The sequence below is a fragment of the Protopterus annectens genome, chromosome 4.part0 (genome assembly GCF_019279795.1).
Source record: "Protopterus annectens isolate FY-2018-M chromosome 4.part0, PAN1.0, whole genome shotgun sequence".
Lineage (NCBI taxonomy): Eukaryota > Metazoa > Chordata > Ceratodontiformes > Protopteridae > Protopterus > Protopterus annectens.
Window position 1 is genome coordinate 188,592,736 of NC_056733.1, and position 24,010 is coordinate 188,616,745.

Below are 24,010 nucleotides of genomic sequence, written 5' to 3' on the forward strand. Positions count from 1 at the left end.
AGGTTTGTCGAACACAACCTTCCCACACTGAGGCTGCAATGAGGAGTTGCTCATCGTGGAAACCAGCATGGAAACCAGCCTGGCTGCATGCATTCATAATGAACTTCAGGGTTCATGGTGCATGCATGGTGTTGCCTTGGTCACAGTCATGGATACAGTGATTCTGAATCACCAAGCACATCCTTGCAAGCATTTCTTACATCAAAAACCTTGAAAATAAAAAACTTTTTTCTACTAGGAATTTCATCCTAATTTAATTATTTACATGTTTGGTATCATTAGTGCAATTCAAGGCAGGATGGCCAACCACAGCATCCTGTACCAAGGATTCTGTTTTGAAAATATTGCCTAAGCAGGATCAGTGCTACATGTGGCACAGGGGAGGCATAGAAACCTAAAGTCATGTAGGGAGTCCCAACTCTACCATAGACTTGTAGGACACCTTTCCAATCCAGAAGCAATCTGTTTAGCTAAAAAGCCAAAGATTAGAACCTGTTAATTGCAGTGTACCCCAGGGTTCAGTCCTTAGGACACTCCTCTTTGGCATTTACTTTGCGGGGTCAAAGCTACCATTATCGATTTATTACTGACAAAGTTTACAGGTGGCTGTAAGCTTGGTGCCATCATAAACTCCCAACTCAGGGGATGTTATTCACATAAAAACCACATAATTATTTGCAATAAAATAAAACAGAAAAGAATCCCTGAGAAGCAGACATATACATACTAACTGTATACTTCTTTTAATGCATGAGTACAGACCTTGCTGCTTAAGCTCCCCATCATTTATTCCATAACCAGAACAAAGTATTTTCATCACATGTAATGCCATATACTATGAGCGGCTCTCAGCGTGATACTGGTGTCTTTACTTCTTAAACTACTGTCAAAAAAGGAGAATAACATTTTCATTAAAGACACTGAGCTGTACAGTTGCGTACAAGTCAGAATCTTATCTTCCCTATATGTGTGCTCTATGTGTCTGAAAAAAATTCCATGGCAACCTGATACAGCACAGTCATTCCTGCAAAGCATCTGTGACTGTCAGTACTACTAGCTCACAACCAAAATAAAATATAAATCAACTATCTAATATATAAAAACAAGCTGAAGAGATAACATTACACTCCATCTGACATGATCTCAGGAAGTACATTATTAACTTAGATCTAATATTTATAATTTATTAGATACACATAATCATATTTCACTTGTTAGTACTGTAGCAGTTTGAAATGTTACCAATTAAGGTTCACAAACAGAGACAGCACAGCACAAGCGTGTGTGTGTGTGTGTGTGTGTGTGTGTGTGTGTGTGTGTGTGTGTGTGTGTGTGTGTGTGTGTGTGTGAGAAGCCTGTGTATTTATGATGCATATCTTATGCATAACAACCAAAGAAGGTTGATTTTGATTATCACATTATTCTTCCTTACCTTGTTAATGTAGAAAATGAGGAAGAACTTGATACAGTTGATAAATGGGAAGAGAGGACAGTAGAACATTCCGCTCCACATTATTGTTTGTCCATAGACAATATCAAGAACATTTTCTGGGATTAGAAACACTGGTTTTCCAATGATCTGCATTACCTTTCCTTTGTTGAGATCAAAAAGTCGTCTTCATATAGAACCAAGAGAGATATATAGAGAAAAAGAAATATATATAAATTAGATTATAAAAAATCAATATATATTGATGTACAAATATTGAGACTTTTACAAAGGAACCATCACAGTCTGTAGAGTATAGATTCTATACAAGAAATCAATAATCATACAGGAATGGGTGGAATGGGTAGATACAGTCAATCTTCTAAGAGATGCTGCACTCCTGTCAGCTGTGTCTTCCTGCTAGTGAATACCTCCTGCTAGAACTCCAGTCTCCACTGAAGATACATTGGTGGGAGATGCAAAATGATGAGACACACACTTTCTTACCTTCCCAGGGACATATAAGCAGGCTTTATCTTATCAATTCTCCCCCTCTCTAGCTGTTCCCAACATCTGGGCAACTAGATTAACCCGAATCATGACAGGTTCAGGTAAATGCCTTTCCCTTGTGGCCTGCATCCTCTTGTTTAACATAATTACCTCTGAGGTAACTGCATCTCAGGGAAAATGAGAATTCCCCTTTTAGCAGCCTAAGAAATGTACAATTGCACACTCAGTAACACTTGCAGTAATGATTATTGCATACTTTGCATACTACTCTACACTTCGACTAGTGTTCACTGTACCAGTGATTATTGCATTCTGTGTGTACTACTCTTCACTTGCACTAGTGATCAATGCACTTCATGTGTACTATTTTACACTTACACAAGTGATCACTGCATTCTGTGTGTACTACTCTACACTAGCACTAGTGATCATTCTACCAGTGATTATTGCATTCTGTGTGTACTACTCTTCACTTGCACTAGTGATCAATGCACTTCATGTGTACTACTTTACACTTACACAAGTGATCACTGCATTCTGTGTGTACTACTCTACACTTGCACTTGTGATCAATGCATTTTATGTGTACTACTTTAAACTTACAAACATGATCACTGCATTCTGTGTGTACTACTCTTCACTTGCACTAGTGATCAATGCACTTCATGTGCACTACTTTACACTTACACAAGTGATCACTGCATTCTGTGTGTACTACTCTACACTTGCACTAGTGATCAATGCACTTCATGTGTACTACTTTACACTTACACAAGTGATCACTGCATTCTGTGTGTACTACTCTACACTAGCACTAGTGATCATTCTACCAGTGATTATTGCATTCTGTGTGTACTACTCTTCACTTGCACTAGTGATCAATGCACTTCATGTGTACTACTTTACACTTACACAAGTGATCACTGCATTCTGTATGTACTACTCTACACTAGCACTAGTGATCATTCTACCAGTGATTATTGCATTCTGTGTGTACTACTCTTCACTTGCACTAGTGATCAATGCACTTCATGTGTACTACTTTACACTTACACAAGTGATCACTGCATTCTGTGTGTACTACTCTACACTTGCACTTGTGATCAATGCATTTCGTGTGTACTACTTTACACTTACAAACATGATCACTGCATTCTGTGTGTGCTACTCCACATTTGTTGGAATAGATTGCATTTAGCCATTTACTTGACACATTGTCATATTTCATACCATTCACAAAATATAGACATGTTTTCCTAGTTGTCACAGATTACATTTTACTGCCCTAGTTCCTATCAACCTTCATATACCTTTTCTGATCTTATTCTGTTTAATGATTATTTATTAATTATGTTGGTAAACATAAGTGAGCTGGTCTAAGGACCCTTTCAAACCTTGGTCTTGGCACAAGCCAGACAACTAACAGAAAATACTTGAAAGTTTGGTACCTTACACTAACAATTCATGCTACATACATCAGTTTAGTAAACAGTAAGCAAAATCCTCATAATTACAATACTGAGTGTATACAACATCTTTACTTACAAGTTGTACATGCATTACCACTTACTTAAACCCTATCCTCTGTCTGTCAGACAAATGAACGTAACTTCTATAAATGTTATAAATTCTTTAGAGCTGTTCTGTTAGTAATGTTATATTTAAACGTTACTGTTTTTGTATACTTAAACATTGTGTACTTATGCTGTTAAAAAAATCTATGTTGTGCAGTCTTGATGTCAGCAGGGAAGAAACCTGCTTTAATGTGCAGATCACCTTTTCTTAATTTACCTGTATATCAACTGAGCAGAGGTATCTAAGTAACATAATGGTCTGCTTTATAATCTTACATTCAGCGGCAGAGCAGGACATGTTTGGTATTTTATATGTATAGTAATTTCATAAACACTCCTACTCAAAGCAATGCATTTAACTTTTTATACCCAATTAATTTTTTTTATGTTTTTACCTAGGGTAAAATTAATAGACAGCTTATGCACGATGCAAAGCTGTGGAAATCGCTATTCATATTAGGTAATGGAATGGCAATTCAAAATCTTCCCATGCTCGATAGTGTAACATTATTCGACAGAGCAACAAGGGTTTCCATAGCTGCATATAAATGAGGTAGTTTGTGGGTGCGGCCTATTCTAATTAGGCCCTTTTACATTCCAGTGCACTGCTGTGCAAAGAGTTTTGTATAGCCATCCGTACTAAGTTCTGTGCAATGCTGTATACAAAATACATAAGTGTACTAAGCAATTAGTTGTGCTACACCTATACTTTCCTATGGGAAAAGCTGCAGAGATTAAATAAAGTAGTTTATCCCTGCAGATTGCCCATCCAGGTTAGAACTACAGTATGGTACCAATGTAGGTAAGTGTAGTACCAACAAAAGTAAGTGTAGTACCAACATAGATTAGTGTAGTTCCAATATAGGTAAGTATACTACCAATGTTGGTAAGTGTAGTACCAATATAAGTAAGTTGTGGTGTGAACGAATAGGAGTGTATGTGGGGGTATATCTGTATGTCACTGTGTGACTGCATGTGTGAGTACTGCAACAATGTGTGAGTGTTCAGTGGGTGTCAGTGTGTGAATGCCTATTGTGAGTATGTGCATAGGTGATTGTGTGTGTGTGTGTGTGTGTGTGTGTGTGTGTGTGTGTGTGTGTGTGTGTGTGTGTGTGTGTGTGTGTGTGTGTGTGTGTGTGTGTGTGTGTGTGTGTGTGTGTGTGTGTGTGTGTGTGTGTGTGTGTGTATGTGTCTGTGTGTGTGTGTGTGTGTGTGTGTGTGTGTGTGTGTGTGTGTGTGTGTGTGTGTGTGTGTGTGCATGTGTCTGTGTGTGTACACGAGTGACTGTGTGCGCATGCATGTGTGAACATGTGTGTGTCTCCAGGGAGTAAGTCACTACCTGTGTGTGGTCTTCTTAGTAGGTAGTGTGCTCCAGTGTACAGCTGGAGTGATTCACAGTCATGCAAATTCCATGGTGATGAGATGTTGCCCTTTTGGGAAAATGCATGAGTATGGATCCCTTAATGGCACAACAGTGCAATTCAGCACGTTGGTGTAGGGAGAGTGGTGCTCCCACTCTCTTCTCTATGAATATAAACCAATGTAATAAATAAAATAATAAAAATAAATAGTCTATCAAACTTGAAGAAATGCCAATATAAATAATTTTAAGGTGACTTCTTAGACAGTGTACAGTGCCACTTAGTGACCACATTTTTGTCACACATTCAAGACACTATAAAGCACTTGTGACAGCTCATAATGAGCTGAAGCAAAGACTTGATGTACATTCTTCACTGAATCTGTAATTCTTCTCCCCTGAAAGCTACAAACAAATAAAACCAGCTTGCAAACACATCTTGTTAGTATTTATAAGTTATTTCATTATTAACTGATTAAGTAGCTAGGTTAAAAGGTGAATAATTTAAGCCATAGAGAAATCCTAAGGTATAAGCAATTAAGGAATAATTTGTCATAACAAGACTGCCACTTTACATTGCAAAGCAGTTTTACATTAGAGGACATATCATTTATATAGTACAACAAACACTGTGATGCAAACATTGACATAGAAAGAAAAGAAAGCACACAGTCCAAAGCACACAAAGCAGCAGACGTTAAGAGAAGTGTGGTATACATTTACAGGAAGACAGATAAATGTAGAAGGCATTAATATATGAATCTTGTGTCATCATCTCCAAATTATTCAAATTAAACAGGCACATCAATTTCCACTATTGCCAGCTAATCTAAAATAGTATCCAGGGCTCTGTTCTACCCCCCCCCCCTTTTTTTTTTCTCTTCTCTTTCCTCATAATAATGCTTCACCCTAACTTTCCCCATGTCTACATCATACTGTACATTGATAATATGAAAATTGGTAACATCTAGTTCATTGCTTCCACTATCAAATTAGAAATAGAAAAGGGTGTCACTTTTCTCTCTGACTGGTTTCACCTCCTTCTTAACCTTAACAAAATAAAACTAAAATATAAAATATAATAAAAAGTAAAATAATAAATTATTGGTTTTCAGTACAAAACAAAAACTAAAGATGCTTCCTCCTAACTGGCAAATCCTCCACAACAACTATTTATCAAAACAACAAAGGCAGCAAATGTGCAGAACCAATAAGAAGTAACCCCAAACAACTGCAGAATGGAAAACTTCCATGTGGAATCCAAGAAGTATAGTCCAAGATAAGTTAAATAGTTTATTGAAATAAACACCAGAGAGGTGAAGTTAAAACACTTTCAACCAGATAGAATAAAAAGGACTTCCATTGCTGACTGGTCTCCCAGTGTGTAGTACTCCTTCTCCCTAAGATTTCAGACTGCATTATCTGCCCTGACTCTACAAAAAACTGCATCTAGTACCGTCATAAACTAACTGTGTCCATTACTGAATAAAGTAAGCTGGGAATATAAGTGTGCATGAACATCCCATGTCAGCTAGAGTGTATGCCTTATTCTATCTACTGAAACTTTAATGAAAAGCTCATTTTCTGTAAGTTCCACTTCTAGAGTCTATGCCTAAGTCAGCAGCAGGGAATCTAGTTCCGTTCATAGGATGGTACTAGGCTATTGGCCCGGTGGCCCTTATAAGCCTAACCAAGAATTTCTCCCATGTCTCCACAAAGTCAGCGCCTGTTTCCCCTGCCCAGCAAGGACACAGGTGGGATCCCAGGGGTGTATTTTTCCCATCTAGTTGTCCAGGTTCCTCTTAAAGAGGGCTAGAGAGGTACTCTGCTTGACATGGAGAGGGAGTCTATTCCACAGATGGAGGAGTTTTGGGGACACAAATCAGTCTCACCAACAAATTCTATTAATGTCACAGACCTGGTTGAGTACTTGCGTGTGGGTTGCGTGAGTCGAGTTTGACTTACGGATATGCAGCAACTCCATCAAGGCTGGGCCTGAGATGGCCTTGTATGCCAGACACAGGTCACCTCTGAGCAGTCTGTATGAGACTGAGTAGAGGGACAAGGCTTTTAGCCCACCAGTATAGGATAGGTGTTTGAGACCCAGGATTTTCATGGTCAAGAACCTCTGTGGTCTCTCCGGCTGCTACATGCGCTTGGCAAAGTACATGCTGAAGGGGGCATTCTACTCGATAATGGGTCTGAAAAGGGAGGATTCCAGGGATGTTATAACCTCCTTGTTCCTGGATGAAATACCCTTATTTATGAGGTGAGCCATGTAGAAAGGCAATGTGGTGGTCAAATGTCAGGTTGCTATCAACCTGGGTGCCCAAGTCCCTCATGATTGATTTCATTCTTAGTACATTGTTAGTACATTGTTATTAATGTGATAATTAGTGAGGATGCCATTTTCCCAAAGGGGATAATGATGCATTTCTTGACATTCAGTTTGAGGCCATGCTTCTGGCACCAGTCATTAGTTTGAGTAAGGCCCTCTTGGAGGATGTTCACATCTCTAGGGAAATTTAAGACAGTGCCCAGCTTGCAGTCATCTGCAAACTTGGTCAGCCACAGACCACTGGTTTTGGCTTGCACCTCAGAAAAGTATATCCCAAACAGTAAAGGCCCCAAGACCAATCAATCCTTGGGGTACACTGCTCGTTACTAGAGGTGGCTTCCCCTATTTTGACTGAATGGGTTCTATCAGAGAGCCAGCTAGCTACACATCTGGTAACATATGGGTTGATGCCTAGCTGTGAGAGTTTATCTATTATGCCCAAATGAGGAATAGTGTCAAAGCCTTTGGCTAGGTCAAGGTAGGGGGTGTGCACTGCCTTCCCCTCGTCCATGGCTTTGGTGACTGTTTTGAAGAAGTCAACCAAGTTTAACAGGCATGAACTCCCTTTGACAAAACCAAACTGTATGGGGTCAAGCATTTGGAGGTTGCCAATGTCCTTGTTTATAGGGTCCATGATAATGCGTTCCATGGCCTTGCAGATCAGGCTAGTTAGGTTGATGGGCCTATAATTGCCTGGGTCAGTGGACATCCACCTTTGTGTAGAGGGATGATAGTGGCTGTCCTCCATTCGGCTGGGCAGAAGCCAGTACTTAGGCTTTGATTGAATAGGGTACCTAATGGAGCTGAGAGCTCATGCCTGAGCTCATGTAGGATACAGCCAGGGATGTTATCATGTCCCGTGGAGACTGTATTTTTTGCCTTTGAGAGGGCATTGAAGACCTGCTCCCTGGTGATGATGGGAGGGGGGCAGGTGCTGAGGATGTCCTGGTTTACTGATGGGGGACAGGTGGGTGAAGTTTTCACTGAACCTGTCTGCCAGCAGGTTGGCTATATCTATGGCATTTGTGTATGTGGTGTTATTGACCAACAGTTCAGAGCAGATTTGGGTGTTACCTTTGAAACTGTGGATGTATGTGAAGAAGGCCTGTGGCCAATTTGGACTCAAAGTTGGCCTTAGAGGATTTCACCAGTGACCTTATTTGCTTGTTAAGACAAAGGAGAGGTTGCTTCCAACTTAGCTGTTTGGTCCATCTGCTGTATACATATTAAATATAATTTCTACCAAGTCTCCCCTCCCAATTTAAGTAATTCCTTTCACTGATATTAAGCTGTAAAAGTGAATATTGGGAAATAAGAACAATTTTATTTATTTATTTATTTTACATTTGTTAACCGGGATAGTCCGACTGGATACAAGTCCATTTTCAGCGGCGGCCCAGGGAGAAAAGCTTCACATTGCAAATAATTGACACTTAAGTATGTAGTTACATAGAAATCAACACATTTAAGAAATCGCTAACAATTTATAGTCAAGGTTCCATCTAATTGAAGCAAACATTGTGGGTTTATGGTATTCATATAGAGATAACATTATACATGTTTGAAGTGTGTAAGAGAGAAAGACATGTATTTCAAGGCTGAATGTAAGGATGACAGTTAAGATAAAAGGTGGTTGGCTAAGAAGGAAAGTTTTTGTGAATAGAATATAGAGGGGGAGAAGAGCGTAGGCTCAGAATGGGTAGGGAACAAGCTATATTCCTGATAATAGGATTCTAAAGTTTGTAGAGAAGTGTATGTTGCTTAGGTGGGGGAAGGTTATTAATGGGTATTTCACCTTTGTCTTTTTTTTTTTTGTTGGGTTAGTCTAGGTGAAGACATGGACATAACTATGTATTTTCTTACCTATTTGTTATTTTTGGTTAGTCTGGGTTTAGACATGGACATAGTCAATCCCTGTTTAGATAGATCTTTAGGGATGTTTTAAATTGGGGCAGGGGGAATATAGTTGTTAGTTCAGCAGGAAGAAGGTTCCATTTTTTTCCAGCAGAGTTGGAGAATAAAGATTCACCAGCTGAGTTGTTGGCTTTGGTTGACTGTACTAGCATTCTGTTGGATAAGAGGAGGGATGCTAGGTTACTGTAGGGGGTAATAATATTAGACAGAATGGGAGTACTGGTAGGTTGGTAGAGGGTTTATGTATAACTATGAGTTGGTTATAATGGAGCTGATTGGGTAGTTCTAGCCAGCCTAGTTTGTGAAGATTTTGACAGTGGTGGGTTCTATAGGCTGACCCTGTGGCAAATCTAGCTATACTGTTATAGGAGGTAGTGATTTTGTTAAGGTTTGATTTACTTAGATTTGTAAGGTTTGGTGAGTTAGAGAGAAGAGTTGACAGCAGATGTGCCCGAGCTATGGCAGTTCTGGCAGATGGGGTTAAGAATTGTTTAATCCTATACAAGGAGCCTATTTTTTTGTTAACTGTTTTTATGGTTTGTCTATATGGCCGTCATACTTCAGATTATTATCAATGATTACTCCAAGTAGTTTAGTGTAAGGTTCAGGGGAGATTATGGTGCCATTGTTAGATGACGTTGTAATTTTTGGTAATGTTAACTTACGGGTAGGGGAGAAAAGAAGAAATTTGGTTTTGTTTGGGTTAAGCAGGAGGCAACGATTATTCAGCCAGTTCTCTACTTTACTGAAGGTGATTTGGGATAGGGATTGTAGTTCTGTGGGAGTGGAGGCAGAGCAGATAAGTGTGGAGTTGTCCGCATACTGTATACAAGTTGTATGTGGGATAACATCTGGTAGGTCGTTTATGAAAATAGTGAAAAGGAGGGGATCCAACATAGAACCTTGGGGTACTCCAAGGGTGACAGGTAGAAGGGGGGATAGATTGTCTTTCCATAGAACAGCTAGTTGTCTGCCATGGAGGTAAGAGTGGAACCAGCTGATTACTGAGTTGTCTAAGGAAAGTGATTTTAGAGAGTCTAGGAGTAGGTGGTGATTTACCATGTCGAATGCTTTTAAAAGATCGAGAAAGAGAGCAGAAGAGAGCTTATTTTGATTAAGGTTGTGATTTATTGTGTGAGAAAAGGTGAGAAGGGCAGTAGTTGTACTATGTGCAGGTCTAAATCCATGCTGGGCTGGTGCTAGTAGAGTATTCTGAGTAAGGTGTGTTAGAATTTGCTTGTGTATGCATTTTTCCATTATTTTGGCTAAGGGAGATAGTATGGCTATAGGTCTGTAGTTAGAGAGTTCTATGAAGCTTCCCCCTTTATGAAGAGGAATAATGTGAGAGATTTTCCAGATGGAGGGGATGTAGGATTCGTGTATAGTACGGTTGATTAGGATGGAGATAGGGTATGCTATTTCATTAGCGGACTTTTGCAGAAACTCTGCAGGAAGTAGGTCTGCTGCCAGAGTGGTGGGTTTTAGTTTCTTAAGCAAGGATTTAATATAGTCTGTGGGTATAGGATCAAATTTAAAGGGAGGGATATTTGCCTGAGTGGGTACGGTTGTAGTAGAGGAGATTGGAGATAGGTTGCTAGCTAGGAACTGGACTGTTTCTGTGAAGAAAGTATTAAAGGTCATTGCAACATTCTTAGGAGGTAGGTATAGGGTAGCTGAGGGGGTGGGGGTTGCTGATTTGCCTGGGTGGAGCAGTTTATTCAGACATGATCAGAATTTTTGGGGTTGATTTTGGTGTTTTTGCTGTAAATTTAAATAGTAGTTTTTGTTTCATTTCTCATTTTTTTTTTGTATCTAATGTAGGCTTGTGGACATTTGGTGGCTCTCCAGGAGATCCATGCTGTATTTCTAGCAATAAGTTTTTGTCTAGTACTATTGGTTAGCCATGGAGCAGTTTTGTTTTTGGTTTTGATTGTTCGTGTGGGAGTATGCCTGTCTAAGATGGCAAGGAATCTAGCATTGAATTCTGAGACTGCTTTGTCAAGGGGGAGTACTTTAAGACTGACCCATTTGCATGAGTTAAGTTCGGCTTGGAAACAAGTTAGGTTAAAGTTCTTTGTATACCTAAGGGTTTTAAAGGTAGTTTGTTGAGACATGTCATCCTTTTTTCTGATTATATAGGTTAAGAGGTGGTCGCTCATGTCCTCAGGTAGGGTACCTGATTTGTATAACTGAGGGTTGTTATTTATTAAGATCCAATCTAGGATACTTTTCTTATTGTTGGGTTTATTGATTCTAGTGGGGGAAGTAATTATCTGGGAGAAACCATGTAAGTTGATATGGATGGTGGGGAAGTTTGATGAACATGTTAGCCAGTCGATATTGAAGTCCCCGAGAATGATTGTTTCTTGGGGGTGGTTAGTGGATAACCATTGGAAGGTGCATTCTAAGGTGTCTATGTTGTTGCTTGGGGGAATATAGGTACATACTATGTTTATAGATTTGTGTTTGTTAAGTTGGACTTTTGAGATGATTGTTTCAGAGCTGGTAGTTGTTAGTTCTTGTGGGGTGGTAACTGTGGATACCTCAAGAGTGGATTTAGAAAGGATGGCTACTCAGCCTCCTTTTCTCCCTTTCTGGTCCAGTCTTGTTATATTGTAGTTAGGGGATATAATTTCATTATCAGGGATAGTGGGCTTGAGCCAGGTTTCTTTAAGTCAGAGTAGATCAGGGGAGTGCATGTCCAGGAGGGAATGCAGATAGCGGATTTTCTTATTTATACTTCTAATATTTAGGTGACAGACTAGAAATGAGTTAGGGGCATGATATGAGCTTCTTAGGTTAGAAAGAGTACTATTTGTGGGGTTAGTAGTAGCCTGTGAGTTTGGGCCTGCATTAGGGTGGATATCGCTGTCGTCTATTAGGGTAGGTAATATACTCCTTATGAATTTGGTGATCTTTAGTAGGAGTTGGTGATAGTTTTTAGTCCTAGAGTTTAAATATGTAGGTCATATGGGGTGGAGAGCTTTTGGGGTAGCGGAACTGGAGATGAGGTGGCATAGTATTTGTGTGGGGAGGTGTGGTTGGATACTACTGGTGGTAATTGAATTAGGATGTTGAGTGTTAGGTAGATGGTGGAATTCATAGGCGGTGAGAAGATAAAGTATGAGAAGTGGGGGTATGAGGTAGTGATGTGGTCTAGGTTGTGGAGATATGGTGGGAGTTAGTGGAGACATTATGGGGTAAGGTAGTAATTGGGAAAGAGAGTATGGGTGGGGTAATAGAAGAGAGTGAGTTTTGATGGGTTGGGAGTGGGAGTTGGATGTACAGGAAGGAAGAATTGTAGTTGGAGGAATGTGATGTGTGGGAGTGGCAAAATAATTAGGGGGTATGGTTAGGGTAGTATAAAGGTAGGAGTACTGGGGGCAGGTGGAATTTAGGGCAGGGTAGGGGAGCAGAGTGAGCCCGCAGGGCGAACGGAGTTTGAAGAGCTAGTGAAGGACTAAATTTTGAGAAAAACAATCAGTGGAGTGCTGACTGTTGAGGTAAGTTTAAGGGGAGATGGTGGGTTGTGCAGTAGAGAAATGTTTAGTAAAAAAGGGGGTATAGAGGGTCTGCCAGACAGATAGATATATTAGGAAGTGAATGTCTGAGATCTATAATTTAAGACTGGAAGATAGTTGTTCAAGGAGATTAGGCCTGGGAGGAGAGTGTCACCTAGTGGGCAAAGGCTATCCTGCAGCCAAGGCTACTCGCAGGGATAGCAGATCTAGTGGGAGAGGGAGGCTAACTCAGAAGTTGTATGAAGAGGCTATAAGAGGGGAAGGTATGGAAGTTGGGAGGGGAGAAGGTTTAGGCTGCTGGATGTCCTGGCTAGGGAGTGTACAATAGACACCTGGGATTATATAAGAAGAGTAATATTTACAAACAGTGATTTAAAACATAATTTCTTGTATCCTTGAGGGAATGATGCCCAGAGAAAGGTTTGGATATTTTCCTTAGCTTGGGGAAGAGGCAGCAGTCTTATACAGGGCAATAAAGTCAGAACCTAGTGCAGGTCAGGCACGTTGGATAGCTGGATACATAGAGAGAGAGACAGAAAAATAATGGTAAGGTAAGCAGTAGGTCGAACACACTTTTTAAGTAATTCAACTACTAAAGAGAAATCATATGTAAACACTTAATCAGGCATACACTAGTTAGTAATTCCAAAATATTCAATGAGGTTAACACATTAAGGTAAATGTAGTTTTCAGGTGATATACACACAGTAGGGATCAAAGTATCAGTATAACAGCAACTATACAGTTCCTAGAAAAAGCAGTACAAGGAATACACTATACATCAATATACTTCATGGTGGAGATAATAGTTGCCCAACAAGGAGAAAGAGGTAGGAGATTCATGTGTACCTGAAATACTATATGTGTTCTCTTGTTAAGAAGAACAGAAATTTATCTAAATTTAACATGTATGCGGCCACCCTACCATGAACACTAATGTAATTCCACGTTTTAGCACTAAAGAGCACTAATACAGCTTCAATGTCCTATTGTATGCCAGGTATACCAAAAATATATGTAATCCACACATATGTAGTCTACATATGCAGTCTACACTACAGAGCGATAATCTAACCTGGTGTTTTCTTGTTTTAAAACATACCGCTTCCTCTTAGGTTTTTATCAGTTAAGTTCCAAAGCATACGCGGTTTGCTTCTCAGAGAATGCTACTTCCACATGCTATGTTTCTTGTAGTGTTACAACAGCGTCAATGATGGTGTGGTGAAGATTAAATCTAATTCTTTCATTTATTGCCTAAGGATCCAATCTATGTGCGGTCCCCTTACAAAAAAACAGTACCTTGCTGTGGCATTTCAGGTTTTAAGCTACAGCCCCTTAGTTGGTTAGTGGTTTGCTGTAACAGCCCTCACATGTACTGTAGTAGGTTCTAAACGCTACCCACTTCCTGTTCCTGTGTAGGCATAAAACAACCTCTTACTATTAATTTAAAATAACACTCCAGCAGAATTACTCTACTGCTTGCAGCAAATGCTTAAGCGCTACTCTAACTTCCCGTTCCTGTGTAGACATAAAGCAACCGCTTACTTTTAATTTAATATACGAATCTGGCGCGATTACTCTACTGTAAGTGTAACTCTACAAAGCTTTGATAATGCCTGTTAGAAAAGGACCTTTACTCCCTTCATTAGGAATGGAACATATTGAAAGTTCATTCAGTAATGCGTATCAGCACCATCTGCTACAAGCATACAAACATAGGTGCTGACTGAGATAGAGCAGCTAGTACATCATTACAAATTTAACATTATAGCATTTAGCTATGCATAAACAGTTTCTATCACTTTAGTAAGCAGTATATGTCTCTTTAAACAAATAATGCAGCAATAAGAATCATTTACTCAAGGTGTGGACACTGGAGGCAACAGCGCACAGCAGCCGAGAGGTGAACTAAGATTTAAAGATAGCACCACTTGGGGTTAGGTATATTTATGGGTTAGGTGAGGAAATAGGTAGAAGGGGGAGGAGTATGGTAGGTTAGTGAACGTACAGACCGGATGTGATGAGTACTCTGCACCAGTAGGGTAGGCTGGAAAAAGATTAAGCCTATTGTGCGTCACTAAACTAATTTAGTTAGGTTTGAGAAAGGAGGGTGGATCAAGGAATGAGGGAAAGAGCAGAAACTTAGGTTGGCAGGGCTATGAATGGGATTGTTTTAGCAGGGAGGTAAATGAATGATGCAAGGTAGATTAAGAAAGCTGAGTAAGAGCCAGTGAAGGACTAAATTTTGAGAAAAACAATCAGTGGAGTGCTAACTGTTAAGGTAAGTTTAAGGGGAGATGGTGGGTTGTGCAGTAGAGAAATGTTTAGTAAAAAAGGAGGTATAGTGGGTCTGCCAGATAGATAGATATATTAGGAAGTGAATGTCTAAGATCTATAATTTAAGATTGGAAGATAGTTGTTCAAGGAGATTAGGCCTGGGAGGAGAGTGCCACCTAGTGGGCAAAGGCTATCCTGTAGCCAAGGCTACTTGCAGGGATAGCAAATCTAGTGGGAGAGGGAGGCTAACTCACTAGTTATATGAAGAAGCTATAAGAGGGGAAGGTATGGAAGTTGGGAGAGGAGAAGGTTTACGCTGCTGGCTGTCCTGCCTAGGGAGTGTACAATAGACACCTGGGGTTATATAAGAAGAGTAATATTTACAAACAGTGGTTCAAAACATAATTTCTTGTATCCTTGAGGGAATGATGCCCAGAGAAAAGTTTGGATATTTTCCTTAGCTTAGGGAAGAGGCAGTTGTCTTATACAGGGCAATAAAGTCAGAACCTAGTGCAGGTCAGGCAGGTTGGATTGTTTCTTGTATCCTTGAGGGAATGATGCCCAGAGAAAGGTTTGTATATTTTCCTTAGCTTGAGGAAGATACAGCAGTCTTATAAAGGGCAATAAAGTCAGAACCTAGTGCAGGTCAAGCAGGTTGGATAGTGTCTTGTATCCTTGAGGGAATGATGCCCAGAGAAAGGTTTGGATATTTTCCTTAGCTTGGGGAAGAGGCAGCAGTCTTATACAGGGCAATAAAGTCAGAACCTAGTGCAGGTCAAGCAGATTGGATAGTCAAGGTGTGGACACCAGAGGCAGGAGTGCACAGCAGCCGAGAGGTGAACTAAGATTTAAAGAACAAACTTTTAAAATCAGTGTTTCTGATTGCATTCTGCCCACACATGCCTTGCTTTGGCTCTCACCATGTAGAGGCTGTTTTTCAATTTCCCTTACCTGATCCCCCGTCCCTTCTGTACATCTGGTGAGTGTTTACTTACACTTCCATGCTAATGGGTAGCATTTTTAAATATCTCCCATGGCTGACTTGGCTCACGGTGTGTAGTACTCCTCCTGTAAGTGTATTTTCACAACTTGGTCTGCTTTATGAATTTTGTATTTAGCCAGATGTACAATTCAGTTTTGTGAAAACTAACTTAAGATCTGATTACCAATTAAACAAGTATAACATCTTACCGAAGCTTGCTGTGTATGGTGAGTGATAGCTTCAGCAGTCTCTCTCCATTCCAAGTATACTAGGCACTCTCATGCAATTTCATTATAGCAGACTTTGTTATTATTAGTCAAACTGCAGTTCTAAAGTGAATAATATTTAATTGATGGGTTACTTTAATCATATAGAAATTGATTTTTAGCCACATCTATGGTATTTTTTGTCAAACTTGATATCAGTAAGCAGAATGCTCTGTAAAAAATCTAGCCAATACAAGCAGTAGCTAAAGGCACAGCACTCCACTCTCTTTAATGATCAAGTGACTTTGTTTATCTTTCAGGATGAGCTACTAAATTGCCTCTATGTAAGAGCAAGGAGGTCTTAACTATCCCACTGAACTGTGTGAACTGTAATTCATAATAATTGTACTTTTTCTCTGTCTTACAAATTGTTGTGAAATTTTAAGTAGGCAGCATTGTAAGTACATTGTTGCACTGCACTGTGAATGTTACATGACTCTATTTTTATAGCGGATGGTACTGTTTACAAACTTTCTTTCATTATCCTCTTAATATTTTAATCTTTTACTTTTTTTCTAATATATTAGCCCTAATATCTCAGACTGCATGATCTGCCATGACTCTAAAGAAAACTGTGTCCAGTACTGAGATAAAATAACTATCCATTACTGAATAAACTAAGCTGGGAATACAAGTGTGCGCGAACATACCATGTCAACTAGAGTGCATGTCTTATTCTATCTTTTGAAACTTTACTGAAAAGCTCATTTTTCTGTAAGTTACACTTGTAGAATCTATGCCTGAGTCAGAAGCAGAGAATCTAGTTCTCTTCATAGTTGTTTGGTCCCTCTGCTGTATACTTATTAGATATAATTTCTGCCTGCACGTGCCTTGGTTTGGCTCTACCCGCTCAGTTTGCCCTATGGGCTCACTCTACTCCCCTACCCTGCCCCATAATCCCACCCACCCCCACCAACTCTAAATTTAAACCTATCCACACCAGACACCTTCCTTATTTAGTTCCATCCTCCTCATCCACTCACTCCACCTCTCAGCATATTTCAGTTGGTACCACACTACCATCCTATCTGCACAATACTCCCCTCCCTTCATTTCTGCTAACTTTACTACTCTCCTCCAATTACCAATGTAAATAGTTTTACTGACCACTGTAATAACCCTTTAATATAAAATGATTCTCCTTATTTTCCTATCACTAATGCTGTTATACCTTTCTTCTCTTTCATCATATCTGCTCCCTATACAACCTATACTAAGCTCCTCTACAGACACTACCTCTTTCACCAATAACTACTCTCTACCCACCTGTGCTCACCTCTTTCACAAGGACACAATATTATTCTTTAAACCTAAACTATTTCAAACCCAGCTATATTTATCTAACATTAAAATTACTGACAATTTAACAAAAATTAAATCTTAGATTTACTATGCAATTTGAAATTCCTCCAGCTCTGTGGTGACATCCACCCAAACCCTGGCCCCAATACCACTCAATTCCCATCATGAGCCCATACTTTAGACTCTGAACTACATGCCTGGATAACTGCATAATCACCTGATATACTAGTAAACATGGAAACCTGGCTTAAAACACACAGAAAAGATGCCAAAGTACTTCCTCCTGGTTTTAATATGTTCAGAGCTGACTGATTTAAAAGAAAAGGAGGCGGTGTTTCAGTAATATATCCTGTTACTATCTCCTTAATCCCTCACTACCAACCTTTACCCTCATTTGACAAAGGTGAAATATTGTTAACCTACCATAAACTAAACAACAATAAATGTCTCTGCTTTATAGCATATTACACATACCCCCTAGGAAGAACTTATCAACTCTGGAAAGTATCCTTTCATGGGTATTAAAATATCTCTCTCTCTCTGGAAACAATAATATTAGGTGACTTCAGCACTGACTGGCAGAAACTTAACAGACAATTCCCCACAGAGCATAAACCTATTTGGTTTCTCTCAACTAATTACCCACCCAACCTTTACCAATTCAACAAAACAAAATGGCCCTTTTATTGACTGGATCCTGATCTCCCACCCTAATAATTTATCTCAATAGAAAACTCTTCCAGCCTCTATCAGTGATTACCACCCCATCTGCACAACTAGGCTGATCTCCCATTGATGCAGACAGCACACTTACAAGTCAGTATGCAACCTATCCAACTTTCACCAGTAGGCCTTTACAAATATATTAAACTTTATTAATTAGTCCTGGATGATGCAGTTGAACAATTTCATTCTATATTCCCAAATACTTCAGACAGTTTAGCTCCCACCAGAAGAAAAAGAGTCAAAAACAGTTATACTCCTTGGTTTTCTGTCTATACCATATCACTCGTGCAAAAAAACAGACAAGGCTTGGACAACTTGCATAAAACATAAAACTCATTATAATTTACCACATTTCAAAGCACTGCATAAGCTTGTAAAGAAACAGATTAATGTAGCCAAAAACAATTCCATGCAGAGCCACAAGAGCAGCACAATTCCAATCCAAAAACCTTCTGACATGCTATCAAAATATCCTATGTTGGTAATGGAGGTCACAGTGAAGAACAACTGATTTGTGTTTGAAGGGGAATACTTTAGAGAAATTAAGGGTGTAGCAATGGGGGCCAGTTATGCCCCATTGATTGCTTACATTGTGATGTATTCCTGGGAAAGGAAACACGCTTTGACTAGCCCTTTTCAAGAAAATCGGTACTGCTATTTGAGGTTTTTAGATTACCTTTTTATTTTGTGGAAGGTTCCTGGTAGACAGGAACAGCTCTCACACTATCTTAATGGTATTTGTGATTATTTTAAGTTCACATCCAATCACTCTGACCAGAGGGTGGACTACCTGGATGTGACATTGTGTAAAGACATAGATAATAAAAAAAATATTTTCTGAAATTTATAGAAGACCCACCTTCGCTAATGATTATTTAGATTTATAATGTTGCCACCCTGGACATATAAAGAAAAATATTGTCAAGGGCCAAATGGTTAGGGTGGCAAGGATGTGTTCCGAATTGAAGGTTTTTAGGTACGAGATGGGAACTCTTGTTCAGGTTTTTTAGATAGAGGTTACCCAAGGGACATGATCATTAACACTTGTGAGCAGGTCAAGGGTGGTTGGGGTATTCAGTATAGACACCCCTGCTGGGCACTCCCCCTGTAGAAAATAACTTGGAGATTGACAAGGGGTCATATGTTCAATCTATGGTTTTAACTTATGGCAACATTAGCAGAAAGGTGAGACAGACATTGAAGAAGAGCTGTGTTATATTCAGGGGTAACAGTCAGATTTTTCAGAGTGTTGGCAACACCCCTCGGTTTGTATATAGAACTGATTTCAACTTGAAATATTTATTAGACCACCCAAAGGTCCCAAAAAATTTAAATTCTAAGGGCATGTTTAAGTGTTGTGCCTGTGGTTACTGTAGGTACATCCTGGAAGAGAGTGACATCTGTGTAGGTGACCCTCCCATGAAGGTCAGATTAGCCACAGGAAACTGCGGGTCAAGGGGTCTGGTATACACTGCAGTGTGTACAGGATGTCAACAATTTTACATTGGGAAAACTGAGGGACCTTTTCGAAAACATATTTATGAGCATCTATATGCAATAAGAACTAGAAATGAAAATAATGGGTTATTTAGGCACCTAGAAAATTCTACCCTTTGCACTGGATTCCAATTTGGTATTTTACAGACAGTGAAGGAAGACATGGTGGTGGTGGTGGGGGGGGGGGGGCATTGGCAAAATAAACTGGAAACAATGGAATTTTTTTGGCAACTGAGGTTAAATGCCAATACTACTCCAGGAATTAATGACTGGTGTTCCCTAATGCCTATTTTGAAAAACAAACCTACTATTTTAACATGACTGTTTTAGTTCCTGATTTTAAATCACACTGCACTGGACCTTTAATTAGTGATGATATCACATATTTTAATTGATGTGAGGTGTTTTTTCACTATTTAAACTAATTTTAACTCTGTGTGTATTGTTCTGATGAAGTCCTGAATTTTTATGGACGAAAGCACTTGACATGAGATTTTTTTACTTTTTATACTGAGTTTTTATCTGTGAAGTACCATTAAATTTGTCCTACTACAGGTTATTTTCTGGGCAATTCTTTACAAGATATTTGTGTTTTACACAGTACCCATATGAACAATCTCAAATTTAATCTTTAAAAAAAACTTGCATTCTATCCATAAAATGCACATACAATAAATAGATGTACAAATGTCCAAAATAAAACCATAAATAAGTACATAAAATAATAAATCATGTTATGATCTGTTTATAATAATAATTGATACATAAAATAAAATAAATCATGCACTGCCCAAGCAAAATTAATGCATTCTTTAAAATCTAGAAAGTCATCTCTGTTTAGATCCTCACCAAGTACCTTTAATATTCTTTGAGTCTTACTAATATAATAACTTCCAGAGGTGAAGTATACAGCTACATACAATAAACCCCCATTGTGGCAGTTAATAAACCCTTACTGTGGCAGTTACCATACTTAGGTATAATGACCAATCCCCTACCTTTTCTTCACCTGTAAAAAAATGTAAGGGCATTTTCCACAATGTCCACACTTGTTCCTTTCCTGTTTCCTTCCCTACATTACCTTCCAACTGTGTTAATTTTCAGCATATTCTTAATATTATGCTCAAAACACAAAACAGGCTTTTTTTCCACTAAAGCAGAAGTAGAATCTCCAGCTTTATAATGATTCAGTTTTTCATAATACTGTCTTTGACAACCCTGCTTCCTAAGTTTTATTGGATAACGAAGGCTCTCTGGTATGATTTGTCTGAAATGGCCCTGTGGTTTGAGATGTTGCTTTTATCACCTGCATATTGTAAGCCACCACCCCCCAACAAAGGTGGAAAGCTGGTTTTCTTCCCATTCAAAATCTTTTCTCTGATCTTGGAGATCAACTTGTTGGAATACCCTCTCACCAAGAACATATCTATTAATTGTCTCTCTCTAGTACGCAAACATTATCATCAGAAACCATCCTTGCTATTTGAATTAATTGTCCTTTCATTGTGTCCAAGGTGCATGATCTTGGTGTGATACTTAATGACAGACTAACACTTTAGATCATATTTCTGTTGACAGTGAGTCTTCTTTTTTTCCACCTGAGGAACATCAACCTTATCAAGCACCGCATTCCTCCAAGTAACCTCCCAACTGTGGTTCATGCTTTAGTGTCCTCAAGTTTAGACTACTTTAGTGTTCTTTATATTAGTGTACCTAATTCTGATCTTGCACAGCTACAACTAGTACAAAAATCTGCAGCTTGTCTACTGGCAGGAGTCTTAAGATGCAACCACATCAGTTCAGTTTTGGGACCTGCACTGGCTCCCTGTCAGGCAACAGATCTTCTACAAGATCCTTGTCATGGTCCAGCCTGCCTTCCATAACCTTGGTCCTCCTTAATTATGCAACCTTTTACATATGAATAATCCTATTCAGACATTCCAGTATAGCTCAAAGAACCTCCTTGTAGTCTCATGCTACAATCTTGACACCTCCATCTGTCATTCCTTTAGGTAACAACATTCTTTCCAATGGAAGATTCTTTCCTGACGGCTCCATGGCTCACCTACTTTAGCAGGTTTCAAAGGAGCTTAAAATCCCATTTGTTTGATCTTGTTTACAATTAATTATTTAGCTTGTCCATTATTGCTGGCATTCCTTTATTTATTTATTTTGTGTTTTTAACACTTTTATTGATATTTGTTAGTTATTAAATTGTACAGTGCCTGCATTTAGGCACTTAAATAAATTTGAACCTGACCATTACTCAACCCAGTAAAGCCTTTTACCCCATCACAGCAGCCCTTAGCATCTCCTACTATAGCCTCAAGGTTAGAAGGCATAGTCTAGCAGTCAACACAATTCGTCATCTTTTTGTACTATGAAATGTGGATGTTGTCTTCCATGAACATTAGCATCCCATCAGCACATTATTTTCCTGTTTATCCATCTGAATGTCTTGTTGAACGACAATTCAAGGTGATAGATTACACAAATAACTGAATATTCTGTTCTTTTTAATGGACTAACCAACTATTAGCATTCTATGTTTTGAATTTTATTCACCCTTTATAATAAAGCTCCTTTCAACCACTCTTCCATATGCAATCAAAAATGCCAATTCCCTCTTAAAAATGTGTCTCCATACAAATAATTCATTTGTAGCCTTAGTAAGAGAACTGACCTTGCAATAGTTATACTCATGGACACAAAAATATAAAATTAAGAAAACAATGAAACAAATTGTTCATAAAAAAGTAAGAATTGATTAAACCATAGAGCTTGACAGGCAAATGCTTGCCTATAATTGACTTTTCTAGAGACCATTTATTTACTTGATATAGTGTTTTAACTTCTTTCCAATAAATGTATCATTGAAAAATGTGATTATGTAGATACCGACTCCAGTAGCGCATATTTATTTATCATCAATTCCAACTTGTTTTAGTTCATCATAGAGCCTAATACATCATGTTACTCACTGCTTTCTGCCAGTGAGCTGTACAAGTCATAAAATAGGAAACCCTCCTTGACTCACTGATTTCTGTAATGCTTTCAACTTACTCAACTTACTCAAAGCAGAGCTTTTTCACTGTTTCTTTATTATTCACTGTTCTTTTGTCAGTCCCAGATGGCTCTTCATTTTTTGTCATGCATACTGTCCGTACTCCTGTACTGCCATTGAAGTGGTGAAAGGGGATATCTGTTGCAGCTATCTTATTATAACGTAATGCTGGAACATAGAACTGACTCATTTGTCCACAGATTTCAGCGGCATGCTACACTGTGTCTTTGATGTATTTGGTGGTGTATTATGACCCCTGCTCTCCATAATATTGGATAGAAACTACTGTTTCTTGTGAGTCCACAAAAGTCTTACATCCACGAGGAACATATACCTCACAATTAACCTGGTTAAAGCAAGCAAAATTTTAAATTCATCAGCATGCATTCTCTACGACAGGCTCAAAATTGTACACTTTATCATTCAATATGTGTACTATAATCATTGTCAAAGAAAGCACGTGTCTCCAACCATCTTTTGCTTACCCCATCACCAAGGCAGTAACATATTCTGATTTTTCATTTTAAAAGTCTCAGATCAGACTAATATATTAACCAAACAAAGCAAAAATAGAATAAAGAACACACCAAACAGCCAGTAAGTAGCAGCAATTCTCCTTATATTTCCAAAACCTGGTACCTCGGCATCTCGCCTTCAATGGGTCACAATACATTACAAAAAATAACAGTCTTTATATACAAATCAATTATAACAATTATTCAATTATTTAAACAATTAACCTCAAAATTGAAGGCGAGATGCCGAGGTACCAGGTTTTGGAAATATAAGGAGAATTGCTGCTACTTACTGGCTGTTTGGTGTGTTCTTTATTCAGACTAATATATGTCTGGATGGCCTTTCAGTTGCTTCCAAATGAGGGGCAAACAGTCTGTGTGCTCCTTATATCTTTATTTGACTTGCTTACAACTCAGGCTAACCAATCAGATTTTGGTCTGTTTTCCTTAAGTCCCACCAATTCAAGTTATATGCATTACATACCTGTACCTTATTTTACATACGAGTTCCTTCGCATTATATACTTTTTTCTCTAGTACATATGTGCATCTGTATTGTAAGTATGAGTGCCTCTGTATTGCATATTTTTTCTTCTTTTACATACTTATATGTGTATTTTAAATGTGACTGATTCTGTGTTACATAGCTTATTCTGTTTAAGATATCAGTTCTTGTACTTTGAGTATGTGTGTCTGTCGTACGTATCTTTCCCCGTACTATATACCTCTACCATT

At 38.8% G+C, this 24,010-nt stretch overlaps 1 protein-coding gene across 2 annotated transcripts in view; it reads right to left on the bottom strand.

The window, feature by feature from the left end:
- The window catches only part of TMC8 (transmembrane channel like 8), an 829,418-nt gene that overhangs the window by 187,356 nt on the left and 618,052 nt on the right, over positions 1 to 24,010 (bottom strand). For both annotated transcript variants that reach the window (XM_044068180.1, XM_044068179.1), the window contains one exon: positions 1,433 to 1,616. In XM_044068180.1, the coding sequence (XP_043924115.1) occupies positions 1,433 to 1,616 (184 nt within the window). The remainder of the gene's footprint in view (positions 1 to 1,432; positions 1,617 to 24,010) is intronic.